The 16,954-nt window shown below is 39.2% G+C and overlaps 1 protein-coding gene across 1 annotated transcript in view; it reads right to left on the bottom strand.

Annotated features, from left to right (window-relative positions):
* Positions 1–326: 326 nt before the first annotated feature.
* plekhf2 (pleckstrin homology domain containing, family F (with FYVE domain) member 2) overlaps positions 327–16,954 on the bottom strand; it is a 32,268-nt gene continuing 15,640 nt past the window's right edge. The window contains exon 2 of the mRNA XM_085176323.1: positions 327–7,421. Within this exon, the coding sequence (XP_085032449.1) occupies positions 6,688–7,410 (723 nt within the window). The 5' untranslated portion in view covers positions 7,411–7,421 and the 3' untranslated portion in view covers positions 327–6,687. The remainder of the gene's footprint in view (positions 7,422–16,954) is intronic.

Genomic DNA, 16,954 nt, shown 5'->3' with positions numbered 1-16,954 from the left:
TAGAATATGAGAAATGTGTCTTCAGCTCTTTTTTCTGACTTCTTTTGGGCACGTTTACTCTGCCCTTTAGTCTCCAGGAGTGTATAGGGTGTTTGATTTCTCTGTGCAGCTTTTGATCTTAATCAGGAACTCAGTTAACCACAGTACACTTAGTTCGAGCTGTTTACGTTTCTTTGGTTTTCCTGTTTGTCATGGCTGTGAAGACGAGCTTTTATTTCTTACTGCTGGGATTTTCATACCAAGTTTTCTTTAATAACTACATAACTGAAAAAAAAGACACACTCAACAGTAACACACTTTTAAAGATGAAATCAACCTCAGTTGCATTTGTTAGTGCAAAAATCACGTTTAATAATCATGAAATCTATTTTCACAAGATGACCCTCTTATTTTTTCCCAGAAAGAGGTCAAATAAAGACAACACAGGACAATATTTGAATTTTAACCGTTACATCATTTATATAAGAGATACTAAAGCAATTCTTAAAGAATTAGTATGAAGAAGATATGCCGGGTTACATTCTGATTTAAGCCCTTTTTAGAGAATTAAGATTACCCGCAAAACTAGGAAATAAAACCAACAATGAAATCAAACAGCAACAGAAAACATTTGTACAACAAAACCTAAATCACAAGAAGCAATGAGATCTTTTTCAGCTGTCCCAAGTCGGCTCCTAAGGAAAATGTGTGAAGCTCAAGATCTGCAGCTCTTCTCCGATTCACTTGCGGATATTATCCCACACCTGAAAACATCACCACCCTCAACCAAGTGGTTCATACTGTGAGCGACATGAGCTGAACTGAGCAGCATTCAATCACCACGTGTTAGTTTACTGGCTGAATATAAAAATTATCGGCCCGTATTTTCAAAATAAAAGCATTCACTTTTCTCCTTTTTATATCTTTATAGCCTTAGTATTTTACCTCTGGGCTAAAAGACTGTCTTTCTGTCATATTTTGCGCTTAAGTTTGGACATGTGTAGAGAGTGAGTCCACACTATCCTGATAGACCCGTATGTGTCAGACTCACAGAAAATTGTCCAAAAAAAAGTAGATTTTGAGCTTTAATTATCCCTGCAGCGTTGTGGCTGGCTCAGCTGTTCTTACAGCCACTGAAGGATGAAATGTGCTGGAAAAAGCCGAGAAAAATCATGATAATGAATCAATTTTCTGCACAGCTTCCAGCTGCAAATCCATGCTACTATCAAGATCAAATACTAGATGTTAGGTTTAGATTATTTACAGCCTACGGTAACTTTTCCACTGCTTTGCCAGTTCACGACCTATAAACACAACATAAAGGTCACATGCTTGAGATAATTTTAGAGTTTTGAATACAAGCACATCGCCTGAATGCAGCAGAGTGATCAGCTTAAAAAAAAGTCACAAGTAACACACATTATATTCACTCTTTCAGTTGAAGGTTTTATTTTTATTTTATTTATTTGTTATTAACGTGCCCTTCCCTGCATTAGTTTCACTATTGGGCCATTTAAGAAAAAGAAAAAAAAAAATCCTCTAAAAATCAAAACAATTACATGTGTGATTTGTTTACATGTGACATTTTCTTAATCAATGCTTGGAGAAGTAATCAGAACCCCTCAATCTACAATCAACACAAACAGCGCCACCTGTCAGACATGTTGCTCACAGTGTGAACACGCAAACAGCTGGACACTGTAATTTACAGCACAAAAGTTCTGGCCAGATGGAAAAGTGAGGGAAAAAAATAATAAAAGCCAGTTAAGTGTAACATTCTCAATCAGCCAAGATTTAGATGTTTTTATGTTCATGGTTCACTCTGCAGCAGGATCACACTGTACAGACAATCTTGTGGGGGGAGTAATGACTCATCGGGTTTTTGTACGTCTGCATCAGACTGTGTCATTTCTCTTGGTCAATATGTTTGGGAGGTTGGGAGGTGGAAAAAAAATGATTCAATTTTAGTCAAACTGTGGAATGAGACATTTAAAAACAAGTACATATTGCAATCCTTAGTTTTGTACTGTATACTAGAAGTTTTACTACCAAGAAATCAGCGTTATGACCCGTTTAAGTGCATATAACCCCCCCAAAACCACAGGAACTAGGTGTCTTTGAACCGGGCATTTAATATTTGCCGGCTGCTGTTGCCTTTCCTGAGGAGCAGGATCTCTTAAAACACACATGGCTGCATGGTGGCCATCAAAACGTTCCCATCTGTTTTTTAACCGTATTACAAAGCTGCAGATACTGATGACATGTGACAGACAGGACGAAGAGGAGGGCTGAGCACAAAGAGACTTGAGACAGCGTCATTTCAGAAACTTATGAGAACTGTACAACAAAAACATTACAACCCAAAGAACCCAAATCTGTACAAATGTACAAAAATCAACAGGCTTAAAATAACATGAGGATTCATTTGAAAATGTCCAGTCGCTGTGGATCTGACAGTATATGGTAACAACCTGGATCAGAATCCATGTGCCGACTTTGTTGAGTGCAATCCACAGCAAACCTGAGGCCGGACTTTGTGCTTCTGGATTCGACAGTGACGTCATAGTCTCTCCGTGAGCACCACCGCCACAGTGAGTATAAAGGACAGCTGGTTAGTGATCATTAACATGGTCATTTCTCTTATCGCTATAACATTACCAGAAAGTTTAACCTATAAGATCATAACAAGAAAATGATCCCTTTCTTCTTCCTGTTCTGCTGGTTTACTGAGATGCTTAATGCTGTACTGTTACTGTATATCTGTGTAGAAAGAAAGTCAAAATGAAGGAAATCATCTGTAGACACTCAGAGGTGTTGGACGTAAAGGTTCAGCTTTTGTTAGAAGCAACGCAAACTTGTTTTCCAAATCCCGTTTGATCTCAGATTAAAGCAAAATCACTTCTGTGGTTTCGGTTTCTAGTCCTGACTGCAGTGTGCTCATGTACATCTTATCCCATGTCTTTTGTTTTAAACAAACACCTATGAGGAGTTTCATTCCAAAAAACCTGATGCAGTTAGTGTGCTCTATTTAACGAGAAGAAAACTTCCAAAATACAAGTTCACACTTTCACCCGTCTGTGAAAATGAAGTGTCACGTGAGTGAGAGTCTGCTTGGTTGGAGCTGGGTGTCACAGGCTGTCCCCGTAGGAGGTGTTTTGACTTTTTCAGTCAGCCGATCAAACAGATGCACTTTAGTGAAATCAATGCAGCAGTCTACGCTGACTTTATGGTGACCTTTACACTCTGTAGCTCATTTAAAAAAAAAAAAAAAAAAAAGGTCTCATCCAAGCTGCTGATGTCCTGCTTTCACACTTCGACAGGTTCATACAATATGTTAAGATTACTCGTTCAGTCGAGTTGTCAATAGGCAAAATGCCTGGCATTCTAATGCATTCCTGGCAGATGACATGGCTGTCATGTACTGCATGTCTTGTGTTTCTAATGTGACTGAGAAAACATTCCCGTCAATATTCCAGAGTTGCTAAATCTTTTCTTAAGAATACTGTAAACACCCGTCAATGTGAAGCGTGATGCGTCAATCTGATAAAAATGTTGGATTTTCTAAGCAGACATGCAGTGACGCAGGGAAACAGGACAAACGAGAATCCTAACTCAGTCTTGGTTTAGATGCTACAAGTGCACTTTTACAAATAGTGACAATCCTGAGACCTCCAACAGCACAGAAGGAGCCAGCAGAGTGAATACAGCAGAGAAGCAGACTGATGAGTATCTGAGTACAAGCTTGGGCCATAAATACCGAGAAATTAATGATCCTGCGGAGTTCAGAGTCAACTTTGAGTGCTGTTTATTTGAAAATGTTGGTCTGAGGAATGAAACTCTTCACAGGACTCACTGAGAACAGAAACTTGCACTGAAACTGATAACATGAACGTCTGGTAAGCAAACTGAACCTGAGTTCTCTGCAGGCTGTAGAAGGTAGTCAATTCCCCAAAGGAGTTTTCTTTTTCAGTTCCTCGTTCAGTACCCAATCACATGACTTAATTCACACACACTGTGTCACATGATCTACAAGCTGTGGTTTCCATGGAGAAGTGATGGTACTGAAAAAGGAAGCAAGTACACAAGGAAGGAAGGAAGGAAGGAAAGATGGACAGACTGTTATGGTCGCTTGTGTTGGCAGAGTTCAAAAGAGGTGTGTTTGTTTTATGACACAGTATTTCCCTCTGACGTAAAAGAGCAGCACAGTAAAGGGCAAGTGACAGGAAGACAACATGCAGATTTCCTGATGTTCATTCCAGAAAACCTGCTAAGCTGCTGAGCAGGTAGGAATTTCACAACCTATGGTTCACACACAGTTGTGCAAGAAAAGAAAAACACACACCAGGCCCTAAAACTTCCTTATTACTGCATTTCATTTCATTCATTCAGTCATTCACTGGCGGCATTAGCTGAGTGTTAAACAATCATATCACAAACAGAATCCAAACTACTGCTACCTCTCTGTGAGGTATTACATTAATCGGATCCGTTTGTATAACACAAAGATAAAAATAACCTACAGCTAACAAAACCCAACCAGGTGCAAAAACCTTCAATTCTTTGTCTTTACCCACTCTAGCAACTTCATGTTTTACCAATTTTTGTCTTTTGTTATAATGTGACATTAAAGTTATAGCAGAGACTTAACAGCCCCACAAGAATATTTTGCAACTTGGTTTAGCAGATTTTATTTTTGCAGTCTGTTTGAAGGAACACCACGATCCATGACTGATTTGGTAGCTGATAACACCATGACCTTATTTTAAAAGTTCAGTCCAAAGGCCTTCTAATCTCACGTTACTCAAGACGCTATTTTGGCCATCTTGGCATTGTGTTGGACTTGGAGGTCATTACTCTGCTTGAGTTCTTGTTTCAGTGGATTCTAGCACCACTGTCCTGTACTCCATCTGACAACTGGAGATCTTCTGTTGCAAACCCTAGAACTACGGTTGCTAGAAGCTGTAATGCTTTTTGTGTCTCAAACTCTGAGCTCAGCTGCAAAGCAGAACAGGGCCTTGCAGTTAAAGAGGATGAAAGACTCATTGGAGATGCAGGTGATTGTAACGCTCAATTACTTATGTATCACAGGGTACTCGCTGATTAAAATATTTCCAAAAGGGCCCTTTATGAAGGGTATTGTTTAGCATGGATGGACAATGGAGCCAAAATGGAATTAAAATATGTGGAAAATGCTGTATAATTACTCACAGGCGGGGTCAGTGCAACAGCTTTTTGGGAACAAATGAACATATCAGCCCAGCACTGCAAAGTAATGTGTGCTTTATTCAATCAATATTCAGAATCAGAGTATATTTGGCTGGCTAGTTATTTATTTCTGAAGGTAAACTTTAGATTGTTTGATAAGCAATGGGGTGTTTGATAGAAGTCTAACTAGATTTCCCAGCCATGGTCGGCTACGAAAGATTTTCACAAGGTCTAAAGCAACCTCTCAACTAGCGTTCAATCAGCCTCGTCTGGAACACAGGTCCACACAAGCCATCTGTTGAAAGATGTGTGTGTGTGTGTGAGAGAGAATGTTGATCACCAATACTTTCCATTCATCCTCTGGTTTTTAACACAATGTGGAAACAAGGCAATTAGGTTCCTCTAGTGAAAAATTGCCCACTAGCAGCTAAATGGAAAAGCCAGTGACTGCCCTTACAAGATTGGATGGCTGGTTTAAGTGACTTTCAAGTGTTTCTAGGAACAAATTGAACCGTTCCCATCTGATCCCTGGTCTATAATTGCCCTGGTCTTCATACAAAACCAAACAACATGCCTACCCTCTATAATGTGTTTCAGAGTCAACCTATCATGAAGTCGCTGTTTTTTGCAGTCTTGTTTTATTATCTAATAACCTTTGTGCTTGCTGAAGGCTAAGCTGAGTTTTCTACAAGGCACTATGTGAGGGTATAGAAGAAGGCAGAGTAAGCTTGGGGGCAGCCTCTAAGAAAACTCATACGTGGTTGTTAAAAGAGAAACAATCGCTCACCGTGAGACAAGCTTTAGTTGATTTGTCAAAAGCAGCTATAGTAGATTAGAAAAAGCTCTGGGTTTAGCACAATATATATTTATAAAAGGGAAACTTTTCATTTTGCTGGAGTCCAATTTACAAAAATAGTGCAGAATTCTGTTATAATAAAGTCCTGTTTGGTGAAATACCTGAAAGAAAACCAAAGACAGAGGCTACAGCCCAAACATTTGCTTTTCCCTGCAGAAATTACAAGCAGTTACCTTGTTTAGGTCCATGTAGAGAGAGCACGGACAAAAATAAGAAAGAAAGACAAAAACAAAGAAGAAGAAATTAACTTAAGCTGAGTATAGAGCAGAGGGCAAGTCTCTCATTAGCACCTTTGTTTTCTGTAGTGACTAACTGAAGCTAATTAAGAGGGAAGGGAGAAGGGCTGTGATGAACAGTCAAAACTTTATCTCAAAGTGCTGCTGGTCACCCAGGCAGTTTCTCAAGTGACTGATTAATCACTGTGTTCAGGAAAGTATTTATCCCTGCTGGATTCACAGAAAAGGGTAAAACATTTTGGTTTGTAGATGAGACCAGAACTCCGAAGTGAATTAATGAATTAATCCAGAATTCCTCTCTTGGTGGATCATGATTCAATCACAAGGATGAAAAACACAAAAAATATAATCGGCAGAGTACTTCCTCCACGGCAGAGAGATGGACAGGCCGTTGGGAGGATCGGACCTTCCTCAGTCACTGCTGTCGTCATCGTCGTCATCGTCCGAGAGGTTGTTGCTGTGCCGAGTGATGGAGTCTGAGCGTGCCTGGTTTACGGATGTCAGCTGATCGTAGCAGTGCTCGCAGACACGAACTGGTTTGGACGACTGACTAGGAAGGAGGTACTTCTTCTCTGAGCATGGCCCACAGACCACAAATCCACATTTCCTGCAGTGGTGGCGGCGGCTGACTGGCGTGAACTTCACCTTCTTGCAGCGCATGCACACAGATGCCTCTGAGTCGGGCACCCATACAGCCGCGTGCTCTCCTGTAGGGGACTTGCCGCTCTTCTGCAGCAAGTCTCCAACACATTTCCCTATGTGGTTCATCCATTCGGACTTCTCGGTGGCAGTAGCAGCATACACAGCGAAAGACTTGGTGGGCGTCTTGATGAGCCAGCCATTGCGCAGGTCGCCTTCATCTGGCACTGTGTCGATGGTGACGCTCTCCAGAGGGATGATGTGCTGCTTATTGTACTTCTTCTTCTGAATGACGATGTTACCATAAACCAGGATGTCGTTGAAGAGGAAGAACTGCCGTGCCTTTGGCTTCTTACGGCAGAGTTTAGTGAGAACACCCTCACCAATCAGCACACGGCCTGGGATGGCCAGTGGCTGACCTGCAGCGCCGAAGCAGCTCTCAACCACCGCAATCCGCTTGGAGTTGGCCTCGCTGTTCGCAAGCCGGTCCACCATCTTCACCTCACCTGGAGGAAAACAAACAGAAGAAAGTTGAGAACAAACATTGGGGATTTTTTTTTTGTTTTGTTTTTTTTAATCAAGCAACACAGCCAAATAAGCAATTCTGAAAGTTTCTAGTTTAAAAACGAGACCAGTGAGCCTTGACTAATTACATTTTTATCAACATCTTATTAAAATATAGCAGATTTGCAAGAAAAGTAATATTTTCAGGACTTATTTTTATGCCAATCTGAGTCACCGCAGAGCAAATAAAGCCATAAACTGATTATACTGATCCTGTTTACTGACAGCATAATACTGTAAATACAGAGGGGAGTAGAAACCATTAAAACAATCTCTCTCACCCTGTTCTTAAGTTATACTGGCATATCTGTGTTTGTAGTAGCGCATTTCCTGCCAGTGTCTGTATTTCTTTCTAATGAAGAACCACAGTGCAATGAATCACTGTTCCACTTTCCCTGGTAACTTCACTGATCTCATCTGTCACGTGTTGGTTTAGTGCCACATGATCTGATTTTACACTTAAGCTGTCTGTGCTTAAGACTGGCATCTATATTGTAAAATGTCACTTCGAATAGCAATGCGATAATCACATTGGCTGATAAACGTATAGTCTTTAGCACATGTTATATTTAATTGACAGTGACATTTGCCAAATACAAAAATCATATAAAATCCAATTTTCCATACTGCCAGACTCCCATGGCTTCATCTCGTACAGCAAGAGACAGCACCTCATCCATTAACAAATTAAACAGATTGATCAGTCACACTTCATCTGTCAGCAATAAATACTAAATATCCAATTTATTTGTTACGACTTCTGGTGATTGTGGCATAAAAAAATAATTAGCCACTAGGTGTAGCAAACAACCCACTGGACATTAACATTACAAAAATAAAGAAATAAATGAAAAAAAGAAAGAAAAGCTGGTAAGTCCCAAACTACAAACTGAAACAACACTGAATAACTGAATGTGCGGGAAATGTTTTCACATAAAATACATTTAGCCTACATAATATTATCCCACAATCCAAATGTAGGTAAAAACGAGCCATCTCTCCCGCAGGGTGACACATAAATAAATAGTTGACCCGATGTGTCCCTTTTTTGCCTCTTCTTTTTAACTCTTCAATTCCTGAACATGAACCAGCATTTTTGAACACTATTTTATCTCAGTTTTATTTTTTCTTGTGTGTCCTTTGTAAGTAAAGGTTACAGTCTGAAATGATCCATTCCTCAAGCTTTTAAGAGAGAATTCAATTGAGACTCAATACCAAACACCAGCAGGTCTCTCTTCTCTGATGTGACCCAGATAACAGCACAGCTTATGGGTCTCCCTTTGGCTGAAAGCCCAGCTAAAGAGGTCAAAGGTCACTGGTGATACAGACAAAGGGATGCTGGCACTCTCTAGGCGAGCCCTAGGGGTTGAGTGCAGAGTCGAGCCCTCAAAAAAGATAAGATGAAGTACACGCTATAGTACAGACATGAAGCCATGCTCAAAAAGCATGGATACTGTGAAACCAGAGAAGTCTTATTTACTTAGACAAAGCCTGCTGAGATTCATTCATCTTAAGATCTTGACTTGTGGATGTGGTTTCCTTTTTAATCCTTCCCACTGCTGTGAACACCCATACATGTATATTTTGTTCTGCTTTTTTTCCCCTTTTTCCGGTGCTTTCCAATCAGCCTTATTAAACCTGACTAAAAAATTGAAACACAATTATTTGCTCCACCCCTCTGCTTATTCTTACTATTTCTTTAATGTTTTGTTTTTAAACTGGAGATATTAACAAGTTTCTCCGAGACTAATGATTCAGTGATGAAATGGTCAGTAATAATACATTAACATTCATATAAAAAAATGGAAAAAAAAAAAAAGAAACTCACCACATTTTTTAAAATTATTTTGGGCCTTTCTAGTTTTTTTGGGTAGATATAGCGAAGACTGACAAGAAAGCAGAACAAAAGAGAGACAGGAGAAGGCATGCGGCAAAGGGGCTGCAGGTCGGACAGGAACCCGCTCTCAGACATGTGGCATATGGTCGCCTGCTCATCCCAATGAGCTAAACCGGCACCCAACTTCACCACATTTGAGGGTCTAGAACCAACATTTCTTAAAATATTCCTGAAATTTGATCATTTTTAAACACAGGCAAAGCTACACAATGTCCCTTCCCAAACTTCATTATTTGAAAGTTTCTGTGACTCTGCAATAAATAAGCTCCTAGACACTTGTTTGTTGGTAAGTGGGTGGACTGAACTTGAACAAACTGCATAACTAAACTAACTGTAACATATAGAAACCAAAGTTTAGGTGTGACTGCACTCTTGATTTCAGACTTTTTCAGACAAAGAAAAAAAAATACAAACAACCAAACAAAACCACAGTGCAAGAAACGATGCTAATTAGCCAGGAGATGCCAGTGCAGCTTGGGCCGGGCTCCCTAGTGATCTGCACACTAATAACCCTGAGTGAGGGAGTGAACTGCGACAGAAAAGCCCCGTAGAGGACAGAGGGGTTGCTGAAACGTCAACCCTGTTAGCGAGGGCTCATTTCCCACTGCCAAGGCAGCCCGGGGACCAACTCCCATCAGCAGACAGTTGAAGGCACAAAGAGCAAAAGGTTCTGGTGAGAGATAGCGGCATAAATACAGGCTGCAGGCTCCCAACCCAGTAATCAAAGTGAGACAGAGTGGGATGAAACAGACTGAAAAATGCACAGAAAATGCTACAAGAAGAAAGAGCTTTCTTTGCTCTGCAGTGATAAATGACAGCTTTCATGAGCAAAGACAGGAACATAGCCGGGAGCAAACAAAAGAACTCTGAAGGCATAATATGTCATGACGGTTTAATGGTATGGTCACTATAATGATTTAATATAGTGAGACATTTCAGTTTCAGTTATTTGTCATTTAAGTGAAATGTCATCTTGCAAACAGGTCAAGATTCTTCTAATGATTTTTCTCTTTTCTTTACCTTAAGCTCAAAATGCTATCATTTGTAAATGCTTCAATTTAAAAATAATTAAAACAAATATAATTATCCTTTAAAAAGTGGTTAAAGTACAGCAAAACAGTTATGTATGATCTCTGTGGGATTTCAAATAAATAACATAAATGATCAATTACAGCAAAAAACAAAAAAGGTGTCATTTGTTTCAGGAATACAGTTAACAGATGGGTGCTTCTGCTGGCAGACACATTCTTTAATGTAGCTTAAGAAAGCCGACTTTAATATGCCAAAGGAAATAAAGAAAACTTCTGGAAACAGAAATGCTTTTGTGTAAATGTAATAATTTCATCAATTAAAATGTTTTATTGATGAAAGTAAAGTACCATTGTAATTTATTAAGTAGACGTTGGCGAAAGTTTATTTAAATCAATAAAAAAAACAAAACAAATAATACTGGGATTACTAGTGAAGGATAAAAAGTAAATGCAGTCCATTACATTCATTTGCCAATGTGGCTCATAAAAGAAATAAACGTCACAGCCAGAACCAATTATCCATCTATGTTATGTTGGTATTTAGTGTCAGTTTCCCTTAGGGATAGATTGGGTTCGTCAGCCAGCTGGAGATTGGCGAACTGAACTCTTTGTGCCAGCGTTGCCCTCTGTGGAGCTCAACTTGACCAGCTGCTAATTCTCATTTGTGAAAATGAATACATATATCATCCATCTGTGCTCCCCTGGACAGAGAGAGGTAGACGAAACTGAGCCAGGTTGGAGCAAATTATTTAATGCATCAACCACCGTGACACCAGATTACAGCTGCCTGACCAAGGTGTGAATACTGCCAAGGTTACAGGTTTGAATATCCCTAGAGACCCTTACAGCAGTACATCCACAGAAAATTTGTTTTATGAGTTTGCATTTCCTATGTAAATTGCTGCTAATTATAGGGAAAACAGACGATAGTTCAGAGGTGGTAATTTTAGCACAGTTAGTTGTGATGTATATAAATGCAGTTGCTGATTTCCAGAAGACTCTGAAGAATACCAAGTTTTTTCCCCCCTCTCACCAACTCAACATCTTTGTTATCTTTAATTTTCATTTAATTATATTATGGACAATATATTTTATATTAGATCATTTTCCCTCTTACTTTGGTAATAAAACAGTAATAGTTTGCAATGAAGTTGAAATAAAAGGGTAGTAACCACAATGAATTATGTCATTTACATGTAAATTAGAGCAATAACCCAGTTATAGCTTGTAACAATCTTGATTTTTATCTGAAATGAATATAATGTGGTATCAATTCGGATTAAGAATGTGAAAACAAATGTAACAACACCTATGATGAAAAAATGGCTTAGTAAGCTTTTAGTAACAATGTTAATATGTGACAAATGTTACATTTTGTACATTGGCCTTACCTAATTACATGTTATTTAAAGTGCTTTAATTGGTTATTACTTCTCTAGATCCCACATTACACCACTATTTCCATGTTATTACCAAGCTGTAATAAAAGTAACTTTTCCATAAAACCCAGAGGTGTTTTGCAAATTGTTTAATCATTTGCCCGCATGGCCTTTCATTAGCTTTGCCTAAAGACAATATATTTTATTTACTCCAAACTAGTGCAAATCACATACCATCTCAACTTTTCAAACAGGGCTGTTCATGGGTAGTTTGGGTTTCTTAGCTGGAGTCTGGTGTTTTGAATGTCAATGACGACTGGCTGTGCTACCTAGGGTTACGGGAACAGCAGTGGCTTTAGATAAGCCCAATGATTAATTCATTACGAGCCGCTGACCTCTCTCTCAGTTTACAAGAGGTGTTCATTTATTGCCAGCACCCAAAAACATTAAACCTCCATGAAAAAGCAATAAATAAATAAATATTAAAATTATAAATAATTAAAAAGTAGGGCACTTTGTTCTCTTTAAAAAGTGGGGAAGAACGACACGACAAGTAAGGCAGAGATTATGGTTGGTCACGGCTATTACCCTTTATGAGAGATGCAAGATGTTCTAACCCCAACAAAACCCGGAAAAGGAAAAAACAACCTCAAAAAAAAAAAAAAAAAAAAAAACACCGTATCTTCCTTTTTAAGTCCCATCTTATTGTGCTCAATACAAAAGAACTTGCCCGTTTTCCATCTTAAGTTCAGTTATTCTAAGCTTTATAAGGTGAAATCTGTGTGTGCTCTCAAACTGTGGTAAGTAGAGTTAAAATAAGTTGAATAAATATGATTCTTGTAGGAAAAATACACAAAGAAGACACTGCTGTTGATACTGTGCCTAGCAATATTTCACTAAGATTCATCTCCAATCCTTCATTACTCTGACAGTTGCTAAAGTTTTGGGAGTTGTGGTGTGAACTGTTTTACTTTCTAAAGTGTGTCATCTAATAAAAATTTTGCAAACAAATAAGCAAAAATAAGGTTTTACTTTAGAGTTGCCAAGGTGATGCCAGTGTAAAACAATCTCACACTTAATTATAAATAACCACCTATGTTAAGTGTTTCTACTGCAGGCGGACCTCTTGGTTACAGTCATTATTACATGGCACTTGTTAACTTTGAACTTCAGAATTAGATGCAATTTCTCATTTAATATTTTCAAGCAGTGTAAAATGACCTTAAAAAGTCTTGAGATTTTCTTGAGTATAGCATGTACTCTCAAAATTACACAGATAATAGCATGAATATGCCAACTCGTGGGAATTGTCAGAGAAACTGCCTTTTCTGTAATTTGGTTGTGGTTTGCAAATAAGATGTTTGAGATATTTGTGAACAAGACTTGTCTGGAATATACGAAAAGATGACGTGGGGTGATTCAAGACTTTAGTATGACCAGCAATTAAACCACCAGTGGACACCGCACTGGGAAGTCTGGGAAGAAAGAAGCAGTGACAGCAATGAGTCAGACGCTAAAGGGAGAGAGTAAAGATGGTGAACGCAGGGCAGGGAAGAGAGAAAGAGCCATTCTGTAGACTGTAAACAGCAAACACGACACAAGGGCACCCATTTATCCAGAGGAGAGAATGTGAGGGTGGAGGCCATCAATGATGAGGCAGTGTCTTTGTTCTTGCCTTTTCCATTCTACATCTCTTTAAGCTGCTGCTCTTATTACAAATGATAAAGCATTAAAACATATTCTTTAGAACCGATCAGTACAAAGGTGTCTTCATTTTAAAAGCAGCAAATCTGATCTAAAAGCAAATGGTACAGACAGTGTTGTGACACTGAATGTAAAGGGAAGATTTATATTAACATTATATTTAATAAGACAGAAACTAAAATTTCCCCACCCAATTTTTTCCTTTGTAAAGTTTAAATTCTGTCCATGTATACGAGGAGTTCAACAAGTCTGACATGTTGGCCCACATATCACCAGTAGGAAAACCACACAAACTTAGCATGCATACATTTAATTATGCATGATGATAAACTTCATCCAAAGTGAGACAAAAACCAAATCATTCCCAGTTTGAATAGATCTCAGGTAGGGCTGTGCAATATGACAAAATATATCGGATGATGATATGAAAACATCTATCGTTTCAAATTATACGCTATCCTTTGTTTTATGGTGTCGCAAAATACACTGTTTAGGCATCGGGGCACAGAGGATACCAGCATAGCCAGTGAAAATGAAGCAGGAACAGGTAGCTCCAAATAAAAGGACCAGTCAAAACAAATCAAGGACCTTATTCCTAAACAAGGGGCTACCTCTGTAGCATGGACATGGTTTGGTTATGAAAAGTCTGACACAGCAGAAAACGGAAAACTATGCCGCAAACCTGTCCCCACCACAGACTCAAACACAACAAACCTCTTCTACTACCTACGCAAGAATCAGGTGAAAGAGTATGGAGACTCAAACTTTAGAAGAGGCTTTTCCCAGCAGCACACCATGTAATAAATACCTCCAAAAGTTGATTCTGTTCATCTGGATGTAGCGTTTTCAGTGGGAGGAATGTTTTGTCACTCATCCAAGTGACTTCTTCAGTCATAGCTGACTGCAGGTTTCCCCAATCAAACAGGATATTTGCATAATGACTGAAATCAGCCCACTGAAGGAACAATGGGCTGGGAGGTCAGTTCCTTAATCATAATTATGCAAATTCTCATGACCATTGATCAATGGCCATGAGTACCATTCACAGAGAGTTGGGGAATGGCTGCAATCACAGCATTGTATGATGGCGAAAGATGTACCCCTAGGCCCCCTCCTCGATTCAGAGATGGTCTTTCCCTTTTTACGTTAATGGCCTCTTTGACTCTCCGCTCAAACCAGCATTCCTCCCTGGGTCTCATCTGCTCCGATACTCCTGACACATACAGGATCACTACAGGTTTTCGCTTAGGCAGCGGTTGTAATAAATAATCGCAAAGAAAATGGCGGCCGTTACAGCTTATATCTCATAATATATTGTTTAATGCATTGGTCAAAACACTCGCCAAGCTGAAAACACTTCACAGAAGTCGAGATGCCGGAGATTCAAAGAATTTACAGAAAAAGCACTATTTTGTGATATACATCGTTATCGGGATGACAAATATCCTGTATCAGGATATGAGATTTTGGTCATATCGCACAGCCCTACTCTCAGGACAATCAGAAGCACTGACTACCACTGTATCGCTAGACTGCTGCGGGGAATCTTTGTAGAGCCAACATAACCTCAGGCTACGTCTACACTAGCCCGGATAGATTTGAAAACGGCATTTTCGTCTGAAAACACTCCGCGTTCACACTAGCGTTTTCAGTCGTTTTCAGAGTTGCACGTCCACATTGAAACGGGCGAAAACGCTTACGTTCCAGTACTGCGCATGCGTGAAACGCAATAAGATTCGACCTGCCTCATTTCTGTCTGCCGCTTATTTACTTTCCGGCTCTTTGAAACGTCATGGCAAAATGTTGAGGAAAAGCCCCGAGTTTTTAAAATGGACTAACAATGAGGTGGAGTTATTGCTGCAAGTAACACTAAAGTACAAAGCTACAAAAGCGATTGAGAGTTAAAGAATTTGAAGAAAAGCTATCTGAAGCATGTACAGACTGATTAATCTTTAATAGGGCTGTCAAAATTGAGAGCAAAATAAACAACTGCTGTATAATTCCCTCCGCTATCTTAGTTAAATTGGTCACATGTCTGCATCATATGACTAACATGCATCATCATTTTAGAAAGTTTCCGTTTTTGCTGTCCACACTGCAACACGAAAGCACAGTTTCCAAATGTATGCGTTTTTGAAAACGCTGCGTTTTCCTTCAGCAAAAACGCCGTCTCAGTGTGAACGGGAGGCCAAAACGGAAAGAAAACACATAAGTGTGGACGTAGTCTCAGAAAGTTGATGATGTCTTATGCTTGTGTGTAGTGCATTATGTGTTAATTACCATGTGGTCGTGTCCCAGTGTTTTACATGCAGTGCCATCCAATAGAAACAAATAGAATGCTGGGACTTTTTTCCATCCTTGGTCCCCCACTGATAAACAACGTTACAGAAATGTAGCTTAAATTGTGATATTAGTCTCAGTTTCTCGAATCTGAAAATTCATTGTACTACTTTTGTCTATTATGAAAAAAGTGCACAGAGGAGTTATTATTCCACTGTAAGAGATAATTTGTTTTCTTGTAGTTCCTGATGAAATACTAAACACATGTATTGCATTCAGATATACCCAGTCTGACTGAAAGCCAACAGGGCAGCTCTTTGACCACGGTCTCCTTCACAGAGGTCTTATCTGCTTGTTGCTGACCTGAACGCAGCACCCTGCTGCTATGTGCCAACAACATCCTGTCATGTCATTACAAAGGATTACAGAGCTGCCGTGTGAGAATGAACACCAGATAAAGGGATTGGAGGCTAGTCTGCAGAAAGAGGTGATGTTTTGAAAACTGAAACAGTATTTGTGTCTGTAACCTGAAAACAACTTTTGGAACACCAGAATTTTACTGTGATTTTACACAACAAATGCCACATGACACTGGATATTTGCTGCTTGCATGTAAAATGAACAAAAAAGTGCATGAATCACAAATAGCACTGCCATTATTTAATATTTATTAGAGTAGTGTGGTGGTTAACAAATTTGTTTTACATTTGAAAGACCTCTGATTTGATTCTGGGAGAAGACACAAACTTGTCCTCCAGGGGTTACAAGCTTGTGTACTCCCAATGCTTGTCTCAAGCCGGGGTAAATAGGAGGGCTCAGTCAGGAAAGGGATCTGGCATAAAATCTGTGTGATTAAAAAAAACCCAAAAAACATCTGGATCCACTCGTTGTGGTCCTTTGGGAAATAAGGGAGGAGCCGAAAGTACCTTCTTCACAGCATGACACACAATATAAAGCACTTTGAGGTGACTGTTGTTGTGATTTGGCGCTATATAAATAAAATTGAATTGAAGTGAATAACTGGTAGACTTTGCTCGCTTAGTAAATCAACAGGAGTTCTTATCAATCTAGTATCAGGCTGAATTGCACTGTTTTTAAAAAGAAACAAAAAACCCCCACAGTTATTGCTTTATGTCTTCCTGTAAGTTGACATAAATTATTTATTAATCTTTTACAACATGCAT

This window comes from Neolamprologus multifasciatus, chromosome 11, assembly GCF_963576455.1.
Source record: "Neolamprologus multifasciatus chromosome 11, fNeoMul1.2, whole genome shotgun sequence".
Taxonomy (NCBI): Eukaryota; Metazoa; Chordata; class Actinopteri; order Cichliformes; family Cichlidae; genus Neolamprologus; species Neolamprologus multifasciatus.
Note: the sequence above shows the minus strand (reverse complement) of the source record. Positions and strands in the feature narration are given on the sequence as shown.